General features: G+C 39.2%; 1 protein-coding gene across 3 annotated transcripts in view; it reads left to right on the top strand.

Annotated features, from left to right (window-relative positions):
* Positions 1-2,311: 2,311 nt before the first annotated feature.
* LOC120778579 (paired box protein Pax-6-like) overlaps positions 2,312-16,729 on the top strand; it is a 27,999-nt gene continuing 13,581 nt past the window's right edge. The window contains exons 1-2 of one of the 3 annotated variants that reach the window (XM_040110445.1): positions 2,312-3,379; positions 14,979-15,197. In XM_040110445.1, the coding sequence (XP_039966379.1) occupies positions 3,061-3,379; positions 14,979-15,197 (538 nt within the window). In that variant the 5' untranslated portion in view covers positions 2,312-3,060. The remainder of the gene's footprint in view (positions 3,380-14,978; positions 15,198-16,729) is intronic. The other 2 variants (XM_040110442.1, XM_040110444.1) reach the window with 2 other exon arrangements.

Here is a 16,729-nt window from a genome sequence, read left to right as displayed (position 1 = left end):
CTGACAAACGTGGCTTCGGTCCGCTAGTAGCTTCTCCGTATATGCCAAGCAGTCAACATTTCGGAATTTTTCACACAAAATTTGATACAGGTTCTTTGATCCATTTTTTTGAATAGGTAAAAATCGAAGACGATCCAAAACACGTGCAAGCAAAGCAGCTGTCAACAATTAAATGAACATTCAAAATGGTCGAGCTTGTCGGCATAAGTGAGAGACATGAGTAACAACATAACGCCACAAAAATTCGAATATACGTAACCCGCGAAAATTCAAAATTCGCGATACTTTTTGAACACACCTCGTAGAATATGGAAGAAAAGAATTCTTTTATTAAGACGCCCATTGGTTTATATAGGTACTATAAAATAATTTGCATTTATGAGATGAAAACGATATCGTGTTTACTACTTTGCACAATGTTATGATAGCATCCCCAAAATTCTTTATACAAGATTCGCGGGTTTGAAATAGATCAGTTTTTGAGCTTACCTGTTTGTTTGTGTGTATATTAGATTCAAATATATACTTTTTACGGTTATCCTTAAGATTATTTTATTATTGGATTGATAATTATCATAATTTTTAAAGAATAGTGTTACATGGGAACAGTTTAAATGGTTAGGACAATCGAGATTAAAAAAATAAGTTCTAGTTAAAAAATGTATATTTTAGGGTCCTTAACCCGTTATTCAAATTCTTCGCTCTCAAAATAAGTATATTGTTAAAATATTTTTTTATTTTTTTCAGAGCTTCACTGGCCTCACCTCGAAGAAGAAGTCAAAATATTAAATTTTAACAAATTTTGGGCTTCGCAAAATAAATCGTTTGTGTGGAAAAATTTACTTTTCAGAGTGACTTAAAAATAGAAGTTAATATGAAAAATCGTATTCCTTTAATCATTATCTGACAAATATACATATCTACGAAGGTGGCGACAAAATTTCAAAGAACCAGTCCAGCCATTTTGGAGGAATTTTCACCACCGGTTCTGAAATTAACATTTGGTAACCTATTACACTAAGTTAAAAAGTCTTACAAACATTCTCATATCTCCCAAGCTGTTTGCTTCATCAATTTAAAAATTTTGGATAATATCTTCAAGTACAAGTAGGTACATATACATATGTATGTAAATATATTCGATACCTAAGTAAAAAATTCGATTTTTATAAATTTACAAGTGGATTAAACCCTTTAGATCATGCAGAGACTTTTTCTGAAATAATTTTGTGCAAGACTCAACACATATTGTCAAAGTAGCAATGGTCTGATTACGTCTATATATAATGTCAATTTATACCTAAGACAAATCTCTTTTATTAAGAGGTGTGGCCTCTGTAGCGGATAAAGAAATTTGAAAATATTAATTCCTTCAAAATTTCGGATCATTTGAGCAATTAAATTTTTAGTCAATAATTTCGAGTATCGAACGGCGGGGCCCCCTATATTACTGACTGAGCGATATAGGAAAATCTACTCCCCTCTCTTTTCCGAACATTTAGATATATGTATTATATAAATGTCTGTATATGTACTACTGTGATCAAATTGAAAGGTGAATTTTGTCCATTTCATTTCCTTCAAAGGGAGGGGATCTCTCGCTGCAATACACTTATGTATGCCAACGAATTTCGCAGCCATCATAGCAGTTGGAAAAATCTTCCGACGTGATGGCCATCACGCCTTCTTCGATTGAGCTTTTATTTCCGCAATTGAGTCAAAACCAATCAGGTGAATGCAGTGGTTGTGGCACGATATCAGTTGAAAATGTGGCGAAATGATCACGAATAACCAATGCAGTATGAGATGATGCATTATCCCACTTCTTTATTCAATAAATTCTGACCTAGTAAAAATCAAAGAATTCACTCTTAGAGTCTCACATAAGAACGCGTATCTCAAATACTATTGAATATTTTGACATGAAATTTTAGCATAGATATCACTAACAGTACTGCCAACTTACACACGAAGTATAAATTTAAAATTTACCTTTCAATTTGATCACAGTAGTATGTATGTATATCTCGATCTAGAAACGACTCATAGGTGACATTTAACTCAATGCAACGTGTTGCAGGAATTTAAGTTTTGTCGAAGAACAGATAATAAATGATAAATAATAAATGCAAAATTTTTCTAACTACTGTAACTACTTTCCCTTATCTAAGCCACTGAAACGGCCACACAAAGGTGCGGTAGGGTGTGCGTAAAAGAGGTCCAAGTAACTATGTTAATACGGGTATGTGCTCGCATATATTTGCCCAACGGATTACAACAAGTCACATTGTTCGGTGGTATTAAGCCCCAAACACAACAAAAACACAACAGTACGGTAAACACAAGACACACATACATATATACTGAAAAGTAGCAAGCACATGATTTTCCTAATTTACATTTTAAACATTTACAAGTGGCCGCCACCACCAAAAACATACACACCAACACAAGCGCTGACTTTCTTTCAACTACTGTGCCACTAATTAGGTTCCACTCAAGCAAACGTCGCTTGCATACATTTGCACTCCACTCAGCGCATTGAGTGAGTTGTGGCGCTTGGTTAAGCGGCGGTCAGCGGCGTCGGAGGAAGCTGTCCCTGCATGATTAGTATTCGTTACGGACGCGCCACGAGTTAACACCTTGGCGTAACAACTCGGATAGCTGCCGCGCCAAAGTAAAAACGAGTGTAAATAAGAAAAATTAGCGAAGAACGAGAAAACTACCGACGGCGCCACCAGAAGCGCAAGTAAACGCGGATAATAGGGTGCAATTTTGTTCGGGTTTGTCGCTAAAGCGCGTAAAAGTGCCCAGGAAGCGGAAGTGATAAAAGTAAAGATTCGATAGCGATATTTTGCTTGCGCGTGTAAGCGTTGGAAGTTGAAAGCGCGACGAGCACACTGTTAGCGCGCTTGAAATCAAAAACTTAATTAACTAAAACTTAAACGCAGCTTTCGAAACCCCGCAAAAGAAGGATAATTCTTGTCGCCGCTTGCGCTCGTGATCGTGGGTAGGTGTGTGTGTGTTGGCTTCCGCGCGTTCGCCTGATGACATCCACAAATGTGTTCGTCCAATGCTGCATCCAGTGCGCATGAAAGTAATTTGTTGAATAGTGTTAGAGTGGGCATGGAATCGCCGCCGTCACATATTTTGCATCAACAACAACAACAAAATTTACAGCCCCAACAACATACGTTATCTGTGATGCCAGTGATGGCGGGCGGCGCATTGCCACCGACAGCCGGTGGCGTTACAACGCTTCCGCTCCCCATGCAAGCACATGTTCCTATACCCGGTTTAACGGCACACGGCATTGGTCAGCCGCCGTCGGTAGCGCTGCCACCACATGTGGCGCCCACAGTGCCGCTGTCACCAACAGGTGAGTACTCAAACCAATGTGGCAGTTATTTTAGACCTTAATTATTTTGTATAATTTGGAAGCTTTAAATGTGTATATCCCCTAGAGCCTAGTAGTAACATAGGGCCTGGATTTGGAATTAGTACTGGTTGTTATCTTGTTTGAAAAAAAAACATACCGTGTCATTTTTCGACTATAAGGTGTCTGTAATTGCTATGCTCAATGTACGGACATCTACTAGCACTTGGGCCTCTTACCCTTGAGTCTCTGGTCCCATGTCATTTAATTTAATCCACGGTTGTTTAGTGGAGAACCAATGTTACTTAAAGGTTCTTTTGCTTGCTCATATGTATAGTGAGTTTTACACTTATTGTCTTATTAATTTTTTCAGTTTCTCTATGAAGCAATGAGACCAATAGCTAGGACAGTAGTCGACATTATTTCGTTTTAATTTTTGCTTATACATAGTATTTCGATTCGAGTATTCCCTATACGAAGATATACATATTTATATGTAATGTATTCTTGAATACCTTTCTAGATAATTTCTATTTCAAGGGATAATATAATTTTTTTTTTACCAAAACGAATATATATTTGGGCTTATTTAATCCAGGAGTTCTTACGGGGCACAGGGCCAGTAAAAACAGATGCCGTGAGGTTAAAATCTTGCCGGACTCAAATTGCCAAAGTTGTATAGAAAAACGGTAAGTAGGTAGGTAGGATCGTACCGTAGGAGCTTCATAATCTTGTTTCATCGTTGCTCTCAAACCATTGGTTCTCTCATTGATACTACTTACCAATGATATGCGATTTTTTACGATAAAGACAAAATCTTAAGACAGGTATCTACAATCAGCTGTTCCCGAGAGACAAAACTATTACTTCGGATCTATTCTATCAACAATTGGACTAACTTAAATAAGCAAGAGCCCAGAAGTGGGGTTATGAAATTACCAGTTGTCGAACAAAATGGTGCATACTTCTTCAAAATTATAATTTTGTTAAATAAAACCTACAAATTAAGGAAAATTTAATGAATATATTTTGAAAAAATTTTCGAGCTATATGACCCAATTTTGCGCCGGATAAATCTTTTGAAGTTTTTTTTTCCTGTGATGTAATCGGATTATAACTCGGCCCACACCCCATGTAATGCTTATGTTAAAATGTTTAGTAGATATCGATAAATTAATAACTAGATAAAAGAGTCAGAAATATTACATTTTCATACGGAACAGTAAAAGGGGATTTAATACGAAGGAATGACAAATTGAACGATGGGAGTGACACCGCCCTCATTTAGAAGAAATCGCATACCTCCGGAACTACTTGACCGATTCCAACCAAATCCGGTTTATCCCTCGGCGGGTACTCTGTCGAATACTCTTGGGGCTGGAGTGTTCTTATCCATTCGGACGACAGCTGTCTCTTAATTAGCTGAACTATGTCAATGTCGTCGTACATCTCGTACAGTTCATCTTTCCATCGGATGATGAGTGACTTGTAAAACTTGGTCTTTGTTCGTCGAGAGAGAACTTTACTTCTCAATTGCCTACTCAGTTCGAAGTAGCACCCGTTCGCAAGAATTAGTCTGCCTTGCGTTTCGAGGCTGACTTTGTGGTTGGAGTTAATGCTTGTTTCAAGATAAATTATCTACGTTTTCGAAGTTATAACTGTCAACAGTGACGTGGGAGCTTAGTCGCGAATGCGACGACTGTTTGTTTGATGACAGCAGATATTTCGTCTTGCCTTTGTTCACCACCAGACACATTTGTTTGGGTTCTTTATCCAGCCTGAAGAAAGCAGAACTAACGGCGCGATGTTGAAGCCAATGATATTGATGTCATCGACCAGCAGTTCTACACTCTTGTAGAAGATTGTACCTTCTCCATTCAGCTCTGCAGCTCGAATGACAATGTCCAATCAGTTTGTTGTATATGGGCTTTAAGATTTCACACAGTGCGTTCCATAGAACCTCGTGCGATGTGGAGGAGGCTAATCCCACGGTAGTTAGCGCAGGTTGTGGAGTCTCCCTTTTTGTGGATTGGGAAAAGCACATTTAAATTCCAATTGTCGGGCTTGTTTTCGTCCGACCATATTCTACAAAGAAACTGAATCCCACGGCCCCTGCCACTTTGTTGTTCTTCAGGCGAGTAATTGCTATTCGAACTTCATCATGGTCGAGCAATGGAACGTCCGCTTCATCGTCATCGATTGCGGTATGGGGTTTGTCATCTCCTGTTATGCTTTCAGTGGCATTCAGCAGTCTGGAGAATTGTTCCCTCCGAAATTTTAGTATACTCTGGACATCAGTTACTCGATCACCTCTGGGACTATGCTAAGGTCTTGAAACTTTCTGCTAATCACCGCATCTTTTCGTAGAATCTTTGAGCATTACCCCTGTTGGCTAGCTTTTCGGGCTATCTTTTTTTGTTTTCAAATGCGTCTCGCTTCCCTCTTCAACTCTCATTATTTATCCCATCCCGCATGTGTTGAGGTCGATTGTAACGTTGCGATGTAGGCAGTGTCCTTTTTCTCCAATGCGATGCGGTACTTCTCATCGTACCAACTGTTCTTTTGCCTTTTACGAAAATCAATGGTTTTGTTTGAAGCAGCACGTAAGGCGCTTGGAATGCTGTCCCACGGTTCGCTTATACCGAGTTGCTGATGAGTGCTCTGGGAAAGCAAGAGTGAAAGTCGAGTAGAAACTCGTTCGGCTGTCTGTTGTGAGTGCAGCTTCTCGACGTCTTACCTTCCTCGTGTTTAATGACGTGCGTTTTTTACTGCAAGAAGCGGGTGCGTATCTTCGCTGCAACAAGATGTCCGAGTCGATGTTAGGACCTCGGAGCGTACGCACAAAAATAGTAAAACTTTATTCATAATTTTAAAGTTTTTAATTTATTCTTCAAAATCTATGTCGTCCCCCTCCCCGTATTCTCCTTTGGCACCAATACACTTGTGCCATCGTTTTTTCTAATTCTATAAACCGTTCTTAAAGTCAATTTGCGCGTAACAATTCTAGTGAAATGCTTTCAACTGATTCAGAACGGTTTCCTCGGAGCGGCCGTTTCAGTTTCCTGAATAGCCAGATGTCACACGGAGCTAAATCAGGCGACTACGGTGGTCACGATATTGATTGAAAATTTCAGGAAAAACGAAGAATTAATGCAGTAGGCGACAGGCATTATTGTGGTACAAAAACCACGAGTTGTCGGCTCATAGTTCCAGCCTCCTTTCCGAATAACTTCGTGCAAACGACGCATAACACTTAAATAGTATTCCTTGTTGACAGTTTGGCCGGTTGGAGTGAATTCGGAGAGCACCACACCTCGAAAATCGAAGAAAACCGTGAAGCTTAACCTTGATTTTTACCTGCTTTAACGCGTTTTTTCGGCTTCGGCTCATCTTAGCCACAATATTCGGCCGAATAATCGTCTGTTTCTAAGTCGTAGAATAGATCCAAGACACATCGCCAGTAATAATACGGTTCATGTCATCCTGGTAGTCGGAAGGCCTTATTTCACAGACGTTAACGCGATTCTATTTTTCGAAAAAATGTTGTGATTTTGTCCAATCTTGCTTTCACTTTTCTTAGACCCAAATAATCTTTCGAAATGTCTTTCACTGATCCTTCCGACATTCCAACGATGCCAGTAAGATCACTGGCTGTTAATCGTCGACTCTGAAGCAAAGATTCCTTTATTGATGGCTGTCCTGGACGCGGTTCGTTATCAACGCGTTCTCGACCCTCTCTGAGCAACTTGTACCAATCAAAAAAATTTACTTGCGACAAACAATTATCACCGATGGCCGTTTCCAACATTTTGAACATTTCGGCACTAATTTGATTCTACACCAAAAATTTAATGGAACTCTTTATTGAACAATTTCACTCATCGTAAAAGTCGCCGAATGCACCATATGTACTTCAGAAAGACAAGCTTATACTAAACACTAATGTTTATTTTGCTGTGACATTTGGCAAAGATAGTCATACTAACCTAGAAAAATATATTTCGACGAATGGGGTCTTACTATTTTTTGCTCACAGTAGTATAATACATATGTAGGTATATGTATGTATAATTGAAATTGGGAGAGAATTTTTTCCTGATAATAGTATGTCTGTGTGTTAAAAATTAATTGAAACCGGTCAATGTTTCAATTAGCCCCCCTTTACACAATGTGAAGAAAATCGAAATTCCTGGTGACTTTATTCCGCATATATCGGCCAGTATGTAACTTCTTTTGATGATTCTTCAATTCTTGGCGAGCCAGCCTATCGAATTGTTAAATTTTTGTTTAATTGTCAAGCGCTTATCCCACTACGCAACTGCGAAATCCCAAAGAAATTAGCAATGATCCGCATCTTGCCATATGTTAATTTCGCCTTTAACCATTATTGTTCTGAACGAGTATCAATTATCATGATTTCTTTCTAATATGCAGTTTGTTACAAAATATTTTTGTTATGCAATAAAGTCGCCCAAAAACTTAGCAAAGGTAAAAACAAAGCCAAACAAGTCAACTCTGTTGACCACACTGACAATAACGACGAATCACCAAGAAGCACGAGAACGCAAGGCAACAGCAAAAACGGTCTGGTGTCCACAGTTCTTTTCACTTTCCTAGAATATGGCAAATGGTAACTCTAAACCCGTGTGTGTACCAACTACAAGCAATGTTTGCGCGTACTTGTTCGCATTAAAACGCACAAAAACTCACAATCGCATGTATATACATACATACATACTTATGTATGCTTATGTGTTTGGTGTAGTCTACATTGCATTCGCCCTTTAAGCTTAAGTTTTATAATTTATTTATTTATTGTGCAACTTCCAACACCTTTCAAAGTCAGTAAACTGAATCTGCCATCATGCTGTGACATTTTACCGGCTTACCTCAGCGCGTGCCCCCCTTGCAGCCCTCGGCGCTGACATGTGAGCGATCTCAGTAGGTTGGTCAGACGAGCGCGGCGGCGCGGCGGCGCGGCAACCAACGAGTGAGCCGACTAAGAGACCGATAGGCTGGCAAGCTCCACTGACTGCTGCTGTTGTTGTTGCTCTGCTTGTTGTTGTAGCTGAATTGGCGACGAGGTGCGCTTGAGCGGCAGCATTGCCAAGAGCGTTGCAAAGTGGGTCGCGCGGCAGCTTAGTAGGAAGAATGCTGCGAATAAAAGTGGTGTGTGGTGTGTGGTGTGCAGAACTGTTGCAGTGCAATTGCTGTTGGTGTTGCCATTATTTGACTGTGGCGGCGGTGGGAAGACGACCGAACGCCGATGTGGAATTAATTTTATTTGACAGCACGTACTTGTGCAAAACAAATTGCCACTGATGTGCGAATGGCACAAACACACACTGTGTCATCTTTAAGTTTCCATATCGATGCGCTTTATAATTTGGCAACATTCCACCATGCTTTTTGTTGTTGATTTTTAATATTATTTTCCAAAACTAAATTCTTTTCGAAGAACCTGTTATGTTTGTCGGTAATCGAAATCTTTCAGAATTTAAATATTATGAAAGAATTTCATCTACTTGCTCTAAGCAAGGTTTAATTTGCCACAACTCTAGAAGTTTTAAGGGGGTATTCTGGTCTAGAAATTAAAAAAAATCGATTTTTTTTGTTTTTATATTTTCAAAGTTTAACTATTCAAGAATATGTGCAAAAGAGGATTTTTCTAAATTCAAATTATTTTCGGAGATATAGGCATTTTTCTGACCCGGCATCCAAACTGGTTCGGCCGGAACTAATCGAACAAAAGACTTTACGCGAAACTTTAAACGCGTTTTTCTCAAAACTTCGGAACGATACCCACGATTTCTCAGGTTCTACTGGACCGATTTACTTGAAATTTTTATATAGTCTTCTTTATAGGCTTGTCTATGGTTGGAACTAGCCCCATCCTCAAATTTTTATTTTTATTATTTTTAAAAAATTCGAAATAGTCACAAAAAGTGATCGAAAAAAACTTGATTTCAGGCAGTCGTCATTTTGTCAAAAACTTGTTTTCCCACTTTTCCGTAGTTCCGGCCATTGCGACATTATTCTAGATTAATAATCTTTTTTTTTTTGTTTGGTTTCAGATAACTAGGAGTGTTGAAGTCATGGGTATGGTCACGTGGAAATTTTTAGAGACCCCCCTTCGCCAGTTCACAATTTTTGAAATTTTTTACTTTTTTTAGTTTTTAATTTTCTAAAATTAACAAATAACTAATAAAACAAATTGATAGAAAAAATATGAATTGCCTTTTTTTGCGACACTTTAAAAATTACCTGAAATTCATGCTTCTAGACCAGAATACCCCCTTAACTGGAAACCATTCAATAGGTATCATGCAGTGGGGCTAAGAATATTGACGATAAAAGTTGTATGGTCGATAGCGAAAGGAAACATATATACAGTTTCTTCTCCACTGTCCGACTTTCGCAAGACTAAAGTTGAAATATCTGGGTGGTCCTACATTCGGTGAACTAGGCAAATTGACCAGAATTGATAATAGCAGCCTCAACAAAATTGTGATAGGTTCAAAAGCTTCTGCTGATGCATATGGGTCATTTGGTGTAAGGGTTCTTGTAAGCACAAAAGAAAGCTTTATTGAAAATACCCCGTAATACCAGTTAAGACATGGCTTATTATATATCTCAGATAACTAAAAAATCTCAGAGAAAACAGCCAGCAGCTATGTTTCCATAGAGCCATAGAGAATGTTTTGCCAAAAAATCTTATCAGTTGTATTTCTCTGGAACAAAATATAATAACATATTTCCTTCCATCTTTAAAACTTTTTCCTTGGACATGTTGAAAGTTCAAATCTTCCTGGTGAAAACGCAATACAGGCGACCGAAAATGATTCGAAAAGATCAATTATAGAAATTATAGATACAATAATGGAAGTCGTCTAATCTGAACAATATGTAAGCACTGTTTCCATTGACGAGGAGCTCCAGAACTTCTCGATAATGGTTCGACAGATGCTTCGGGATGCTCCAAGTGATAACTAAATGTTCCTAGTGCTGGTGAAAAATGCATCTCAAAAGAAGCTTCTGTAAATGGATTCTCCCATTACTAGACCTTATATAATACTAGGGGATCCGGCCACGCGTTGCTGTGGTATACTTTTTTTTACTTTTATTCATATAATAAACTATTCAATGCAGTGAAAATTTTATTTACGAATAAAGGCTAAAACGGTTTTATCGGTATAAGAATCCAAGGGATTGTACTTGAGGTTTTATTTTGAATATGTTCATACAAATAAATTTCAATGGAAAAAATTACGAATTTAAGGCTGCTTTCTCAATATCTGGTTACCAGCGTTTCTAAGTTGGTTCGAACTGGACACAGTGTGCTTAATTTTACTAAAATTGGTTGAGTAGTTTAGAAGTCCATCGCGGACAAACACGTACTTTTTAGATATAAAGATTAGAATAAGAAATATTTAAGTGGCGAGACTATTGACCTTCAAAATACAAAACGGTATTTGTTGGAAGAGAATTGATCTAATCTTCAGGTGTTAGAAAGTTCTTATTAAATCTAACCTCTATCGAAGTCGAATTATAAAGTTCGTTTGTTAGATCCCGGAAAAAATTGTAATTTTTCAAAACCTTCATTACATGAAATAGCAGCGCAAACTCTCGACACCGATGACGACCACTGTAACAGTAGCAAAGCCAAACCATAAAGTATTGCACTTCAAAGATAAAGCTTGAAGCTTGCCGTAAAGATGGTCACATTAGCACCAGCGCCATACACAGAGCGAACGGTCGGAGAAGAAGATGGCGAACATAAATTGGAAAACTATGAAGTAGTGGAGCAATGTGGCATAAACACCAGAAGCGCAAAAACTCAAAACGCATGAACGAGATCAGCGCTAAACGATCGTGGCGTTGCTGACGTTGCACACGCTCGTTGCATTTGTAACTGCAAACGTTGGACGGTGACGACGTGCGTCTACGTTGAGGTTTAATGCGGGAAGTCACTCACATACATGCACTGCAATGATGATGCACACGGTTTTCGAAGCGCTGAGTGTGCGCGAAGCTGCCGAGCCAAAAAAATTACCGGTAGCAATAAATCAAACTATCAATTGAATTCCGGTGTGATCATCACTTGTACGCAGCGCAGCAAACGACTTTGCAATGCGAATGCGACGTCTGGAAGTTGGCGGCTTCTGGATGCGTGTAAGCTTGTCAGTGGCGAAACGATTACAATAACCGTAGCTGATCGCGAGCGGCTGCCGTTGTTTCCCCATCATTGCCACTACCGCTGAGACAACTTTTTCCTTGGTGTGGCAATCGCAACAGCTGGGTTGTTGTTGCCGCTTAAGCCGATTTAACGATTCAGTGATGAGCATTCCACGAATCGAGTGAAGAGGGGTAAGAGTGCACGCGTGCGGTAAACTTCGGTTTTTATTTTCTTTTCACAAGCAGGCGTGCGCGCTTGCGCATGAACGCGCGGATAAATCATCCACCAACCGCTTGAACTTGGCATTCATGCCATAAGCGTGGAGATGCGGTGCTCCATGTGCGTACTGCGACCACGCAATGTGAAACCGGCAGCACTCCATTCTACTCTACGGTCAGTCGCTTAGTCAGCTGGCCGACTGGTGGGTCAGTTAGAATCAGCCCATGGTAACTATGATGCTCGTGCGCGGCATAAATCAAGGAATACATCTGAACAACAATTGACCAAACATGTTGAGGGAACAAATTGGCTGGGCAAACAAGAAAAACTGAAAGAAATAAATAAAAGAACACGCATTTTAAGCACGTATTAATGGCGCGCGAACGCCTACTTAACGCTTACTTACATACTTACAACGACAGCAGCTCGCGCCTGCAACGTTTGTGGCAAGTGTGAAATATGCTTTGCATTGCCACACATTAGAGGTAAAAGCAGTATGCGTTTCGCAACGGTAGCGGCAACGGCAGCAACAATGCTGTCCAATTGACCAGTGAGCAGCTGATTAATATTAGAGTGTTGAGTTTTCGTTTAGACAATAAATCAAACGACCTGTTGCCATAAATAAATTGCTAATTTCATTCAAGATGCCGCTTAATCAAATAAAATATCCTTGTACATATATTTATTACTAAGTGGAAATTTTTCAACGAAAGAGTGCGTGTGCATGAGTATACTTATATTAATACATAATTCCTACGCTCTGAAGAATTTATCAAAAAATAATTCATTTGAGCAACGAGACCTTAATCCCAAAGGGTCCTATTTCCGTAATATACTTACGCAATAGCTTTAAGTGAGATATCAGTTTTAATGTAGTAGATATTTTCAGAAATTAGTAATATATGGCAAACTCTTTGGAGTACCAAATTTTCCAAGATCCACTTAGTGTTAGTCAAGCATAGGATTAACTCGATAGCCTTACTCATAAATTTAATATTCACACTATTGCAATTTCCAAGCTTCTAAGCCTTGAAAGATTCTAAATATTTTAAGAATCAATTAAACATCTAAAGAAGACCAAAAAGTCTGATAGAGTTTAATTAAGTGAATGGATAACGAAGCCACTGATTCACAATATATTAAAAAAAAAACTTTGTCATAATTATACTTGTATCCATATTTTCTTATACCCTACTTTGTAACATGCTAACTGAAACACATATATTTTCTTAAAATATCTATAACCCTTATATACAATATACCTTATGTATCTATATATAATAAAAAGTATTAAAAAATGTCTTGAGCTGTATAGACTATATCGAAGTTTCTCCTCACTCACCGCAATATACTAAAACTAAGGAACTCTTTTATAGATGAAAGGCTACTGCAACGAACTGTGAAGCCTGGTCAAATTCACAATTTCCCCTTCAAAAAACTGTCGAAGCATCCGTTCCCTCAAGAGTCAGAACGGATCTGGTATATTAATCGACCAAAGACTGCCAATTCGGCTGCGTTCTCCAAAATATACAGAGATTGTTCTCTTTCCGTTACAATAACAGCAACACTTTTAAGGACGTTAATGTCTCTTTAGCATTTAAAGGCTTCAAAGTAGATATTGAGATCTCTCTTGAAGACTCTTTTATTATTAAGGCGATACAATACTACGAGCCGGTACCGAACTTCAAGTTTGAACTTACTACTACTACTACTGGTTTTAGAAATCACAAAGCCAGGCTTAAAAAATCTGTCTTTTAATGCTTATGCAATCCGAAATCAAAACATTTCTTATACAAAAAGGTACATAAAATCTCAAGCATTGCACATTTATCTGCCTTAACCGAATTGAAGTGAACTGCACGACTACGACGCTTCAAGCCAAGGAATTTGCAACGTACGCATTGCGCAGGTCATTCATGCGACAAATGCGGCAATCCAGCAATGCAACGGCGAGCCAATAACCAGCAGCCAACAGTCAAACAACTAAACAACCAAACGTCAGCCGTCAGACTTGTTGTTGCTACTTGGAATTGGCAAAAAAGTGTTAAAATGTGAGCAGTTCTTGCGATCAGATAAAATGTCAAATTGTACATAAAAGCTTCTACATCCCAGGAATTACTAAATTACTCGCATCTGAGCAACGAACGAACTGATGCCAATATGGATTGCCCTACGCCGGGCGATTTAGATGGACGCGCGTTGGTTCGTTGGCGGTTTTTTATTTAGCAGGTTGCGCGCCACGGCGCGTTGCTGTGTATGTGTGCCGATCCCAGCCAACTGCCATACAATGACAATGAATTGATCGACGAAGTCCGTCGGTATTTGGAACTTGTCAAGAATTCCTCAAATTCCGAGCAAGTGATGAAATTAGCACCGAAAACATGACTACGCGACCGGTGGTGGTGGACCGCACAATGCGCGCGACTCGTTGATAACACCGCTGTTGGTAAGTGGCTGCAGATCGCGCGCTGCCATATAATGAGTCGAATGGCAAGTGTTATGGACGCGTAGCGTTATCGCCCGCCACTTGGGGGACTCGTGCGCACATTGGGAGATGATTATGACGACGTTCAAGATGCCATGCTGTTGTGGCGCGGCATTCGAAAGCGCGATGACGACTTCTTGATAGCCAGCACTCTATTATGCCCATATATGACATGTTAGTGGCTCGTCAAGCCATGATCACGTATCGATTATTTTGTGCGATGCGTCTGATTTTTAGTTTTATACCATTTTTAGTTTTTTCCTAGCCGCAAATGCTGGCTCAAGTGTTTAGCGGACTCTTACTACTATCTCCGTCTGCGCTCTGACTGTATGTGTTAGTGTTACGGGCGTTTTTTCTTCTACCCTTTCTGCTTGTGTTCCTTACGAGTGTTGCAACTTTAACTTCAAAGACAATTGTGTTGACAGTGCAATGGAACAAATTTGTAGTGATTTGGTGTTGGCGCGCAATGTGCGGAATTTCTGTGTGATGCCTCGTTTAAATTCCGCGTAAAAGCAAATTAAACTTTTGCTCGAAACACCAGAAAAAAAGTAAAGTAAAAGGAGCATGGCTTGTGGTGGCTTATGAGGTTTCACACTTTAGCAAATTGCAAGCACACCGACACATTTTTTTGTCAAATCTTCTTCATAATTACAGTTTCACCGTTTATTTCTTTTTTTCAATTATTTGTCTCACCATTTCCTTTCATTCTATCTTCCTTGTAGTGGGACTACCAACCGCTCCACCTGCCTCTATACCGCCGGGCATTGCGAATGCTCAAAGTTTGGGTAGCATCTTTGGAAATGCGCATCCAGCCCCACATTCCACGCTCAATGCTCTAATGTCACAACATCGCCTCTTGGAACTTTCTCGTTTCGGTTTGCGTGGCTACGATTTGGCCCAACACATGCTGACGCAACAAGGCGCTGTCTCCAAGTTGTTGGGTAGGTACAGTACAGAAACCTACTATAAAATTCCATGATATTTAACTGCTTAAACGACATCTTTCAAGATATTTGAAACCAAATAACACAGCTGTAGTATAAACGAAATTTGTTGCCCTGGATATCTTACCAAAATTGGATATTTTCTAGTTTCCAGATTATGAATTTATTAAGGGTCTAGACGCATGAATTTAAGGCATTTTTTAAACTAAGATAAAAAAAAGATAAACATTTTTACCATCCATTTTCTTATACATATGATTTTTATTGACATTTTAATAATATAAAAAAAAATATCAAGAAAAAAATAAAAATTCGTCGAGATACGGGCCGGTGGAGTGGGGGCTTCAAAAAACACGGTGCGTCCTGGTTGACGTGATTTCAACCCTTGTAGTTGACCATTTTCAAAAAAAAAAAAAAATAATAATAATAACAAAATGGCGTCGACTTAAAAAAAATTTTTTTTGACTAGATTTTTTCGACCTTTTCGAATTTTTTAAAAATACTTCAAATCAAAATTTTTGGAAATCCAAGGCAGACACGATAGAGCATTGTATAAAAAAGATATATATCAAATTTCAAAGGAATTGGTTCGGCAGAACTTGAGATATCATGTCAACCACCTCAAAAAAAGTAGTTTCGAGAAAAACGCGTTTAAAGTTTAGGAGACAATTCTAGTGACCACGGACGCCACCTCACAAAATCGACTGTATCTCCGAAAATAAGTCGAATTTTGAAAAATCCTTCCAAGGTCGAATCCCTTCGAAAAAGTCCGCGGAATGTTTCAGTAAAAATCAAACATGGAAATATCAGTCTACAAAATGTACTGTTTTACTCAATGAAAATGTCCCTTAACGTTAAAAAACTTTTTGGCATGACTTCAGACCCAATGATGTGGCTAAATTCCCAGAAACCGGAAGAGTGTACTAGTGAAAGTGAAAGACGAAAAATCAAACGCCACAATTCTTCTTCTTATATATTAGCGCAGACACCGTTTACGCGATTATAGCCGAGTTACCAACTTCTTTTCACTACGTGGCGCCAATAGGATATTCCAAGCGAAGCCAGGTCCTTCTCCACCTTCCAACAGAGTGAAGGTTTTCCTCTCCCTCTGCTTCCCCCGGCGGGTAATGCGTCGAATATTTTCAGAGCTGGAGTGTTTTCGTCCATTCGAACAACATGACCTAGCCAGCGTAGCCACTGCCTTTTAATTCGCTGAACTATCCAACGTCGTCGTATATATCATACAGCTCATCGTTCCACCGAATGCGATATTCGCCGTGGCTAATGCGCAAAGGACCATAAATCTTTCACAGAACCTTTCTCTTGAAAACTCGCAACGTCGACTCATCAGTTGCTGTCATCGTCCAAGTCTCTGCACCTTATACCAGGACGGGGTTAATGAGTGACTTATAGAGTTTGCTTTACTTCTCAATTGCCTACTCAGTCCGAAGTAGCACCTGTTGGTAAGAGTTATCCTGCGTTGGATTTCCAGACTGACACTATAGGTGGTGTTTATACTGGTTCCAAGA

Source organism: Bactrocera tryoni, chromosome 5 (genome assembly GCF_016617805.1).
Source record: "Bactrocera tryoni isolate S06 chromosome 5, CSIRO_BtryS06_freeze2, whole genome shotgun sequence".
NCBI lineage: Eukaryota > Metazoa > Arthropoda > Insecta > Diptera > Tephritidae > Bactrocera > Bactrocera tryoni.
The sequence above is the reverse complement of the archived record's forward strand: the minus strand, read 5'-3'. Positions and strand labels throughout refer to the sequence as shown.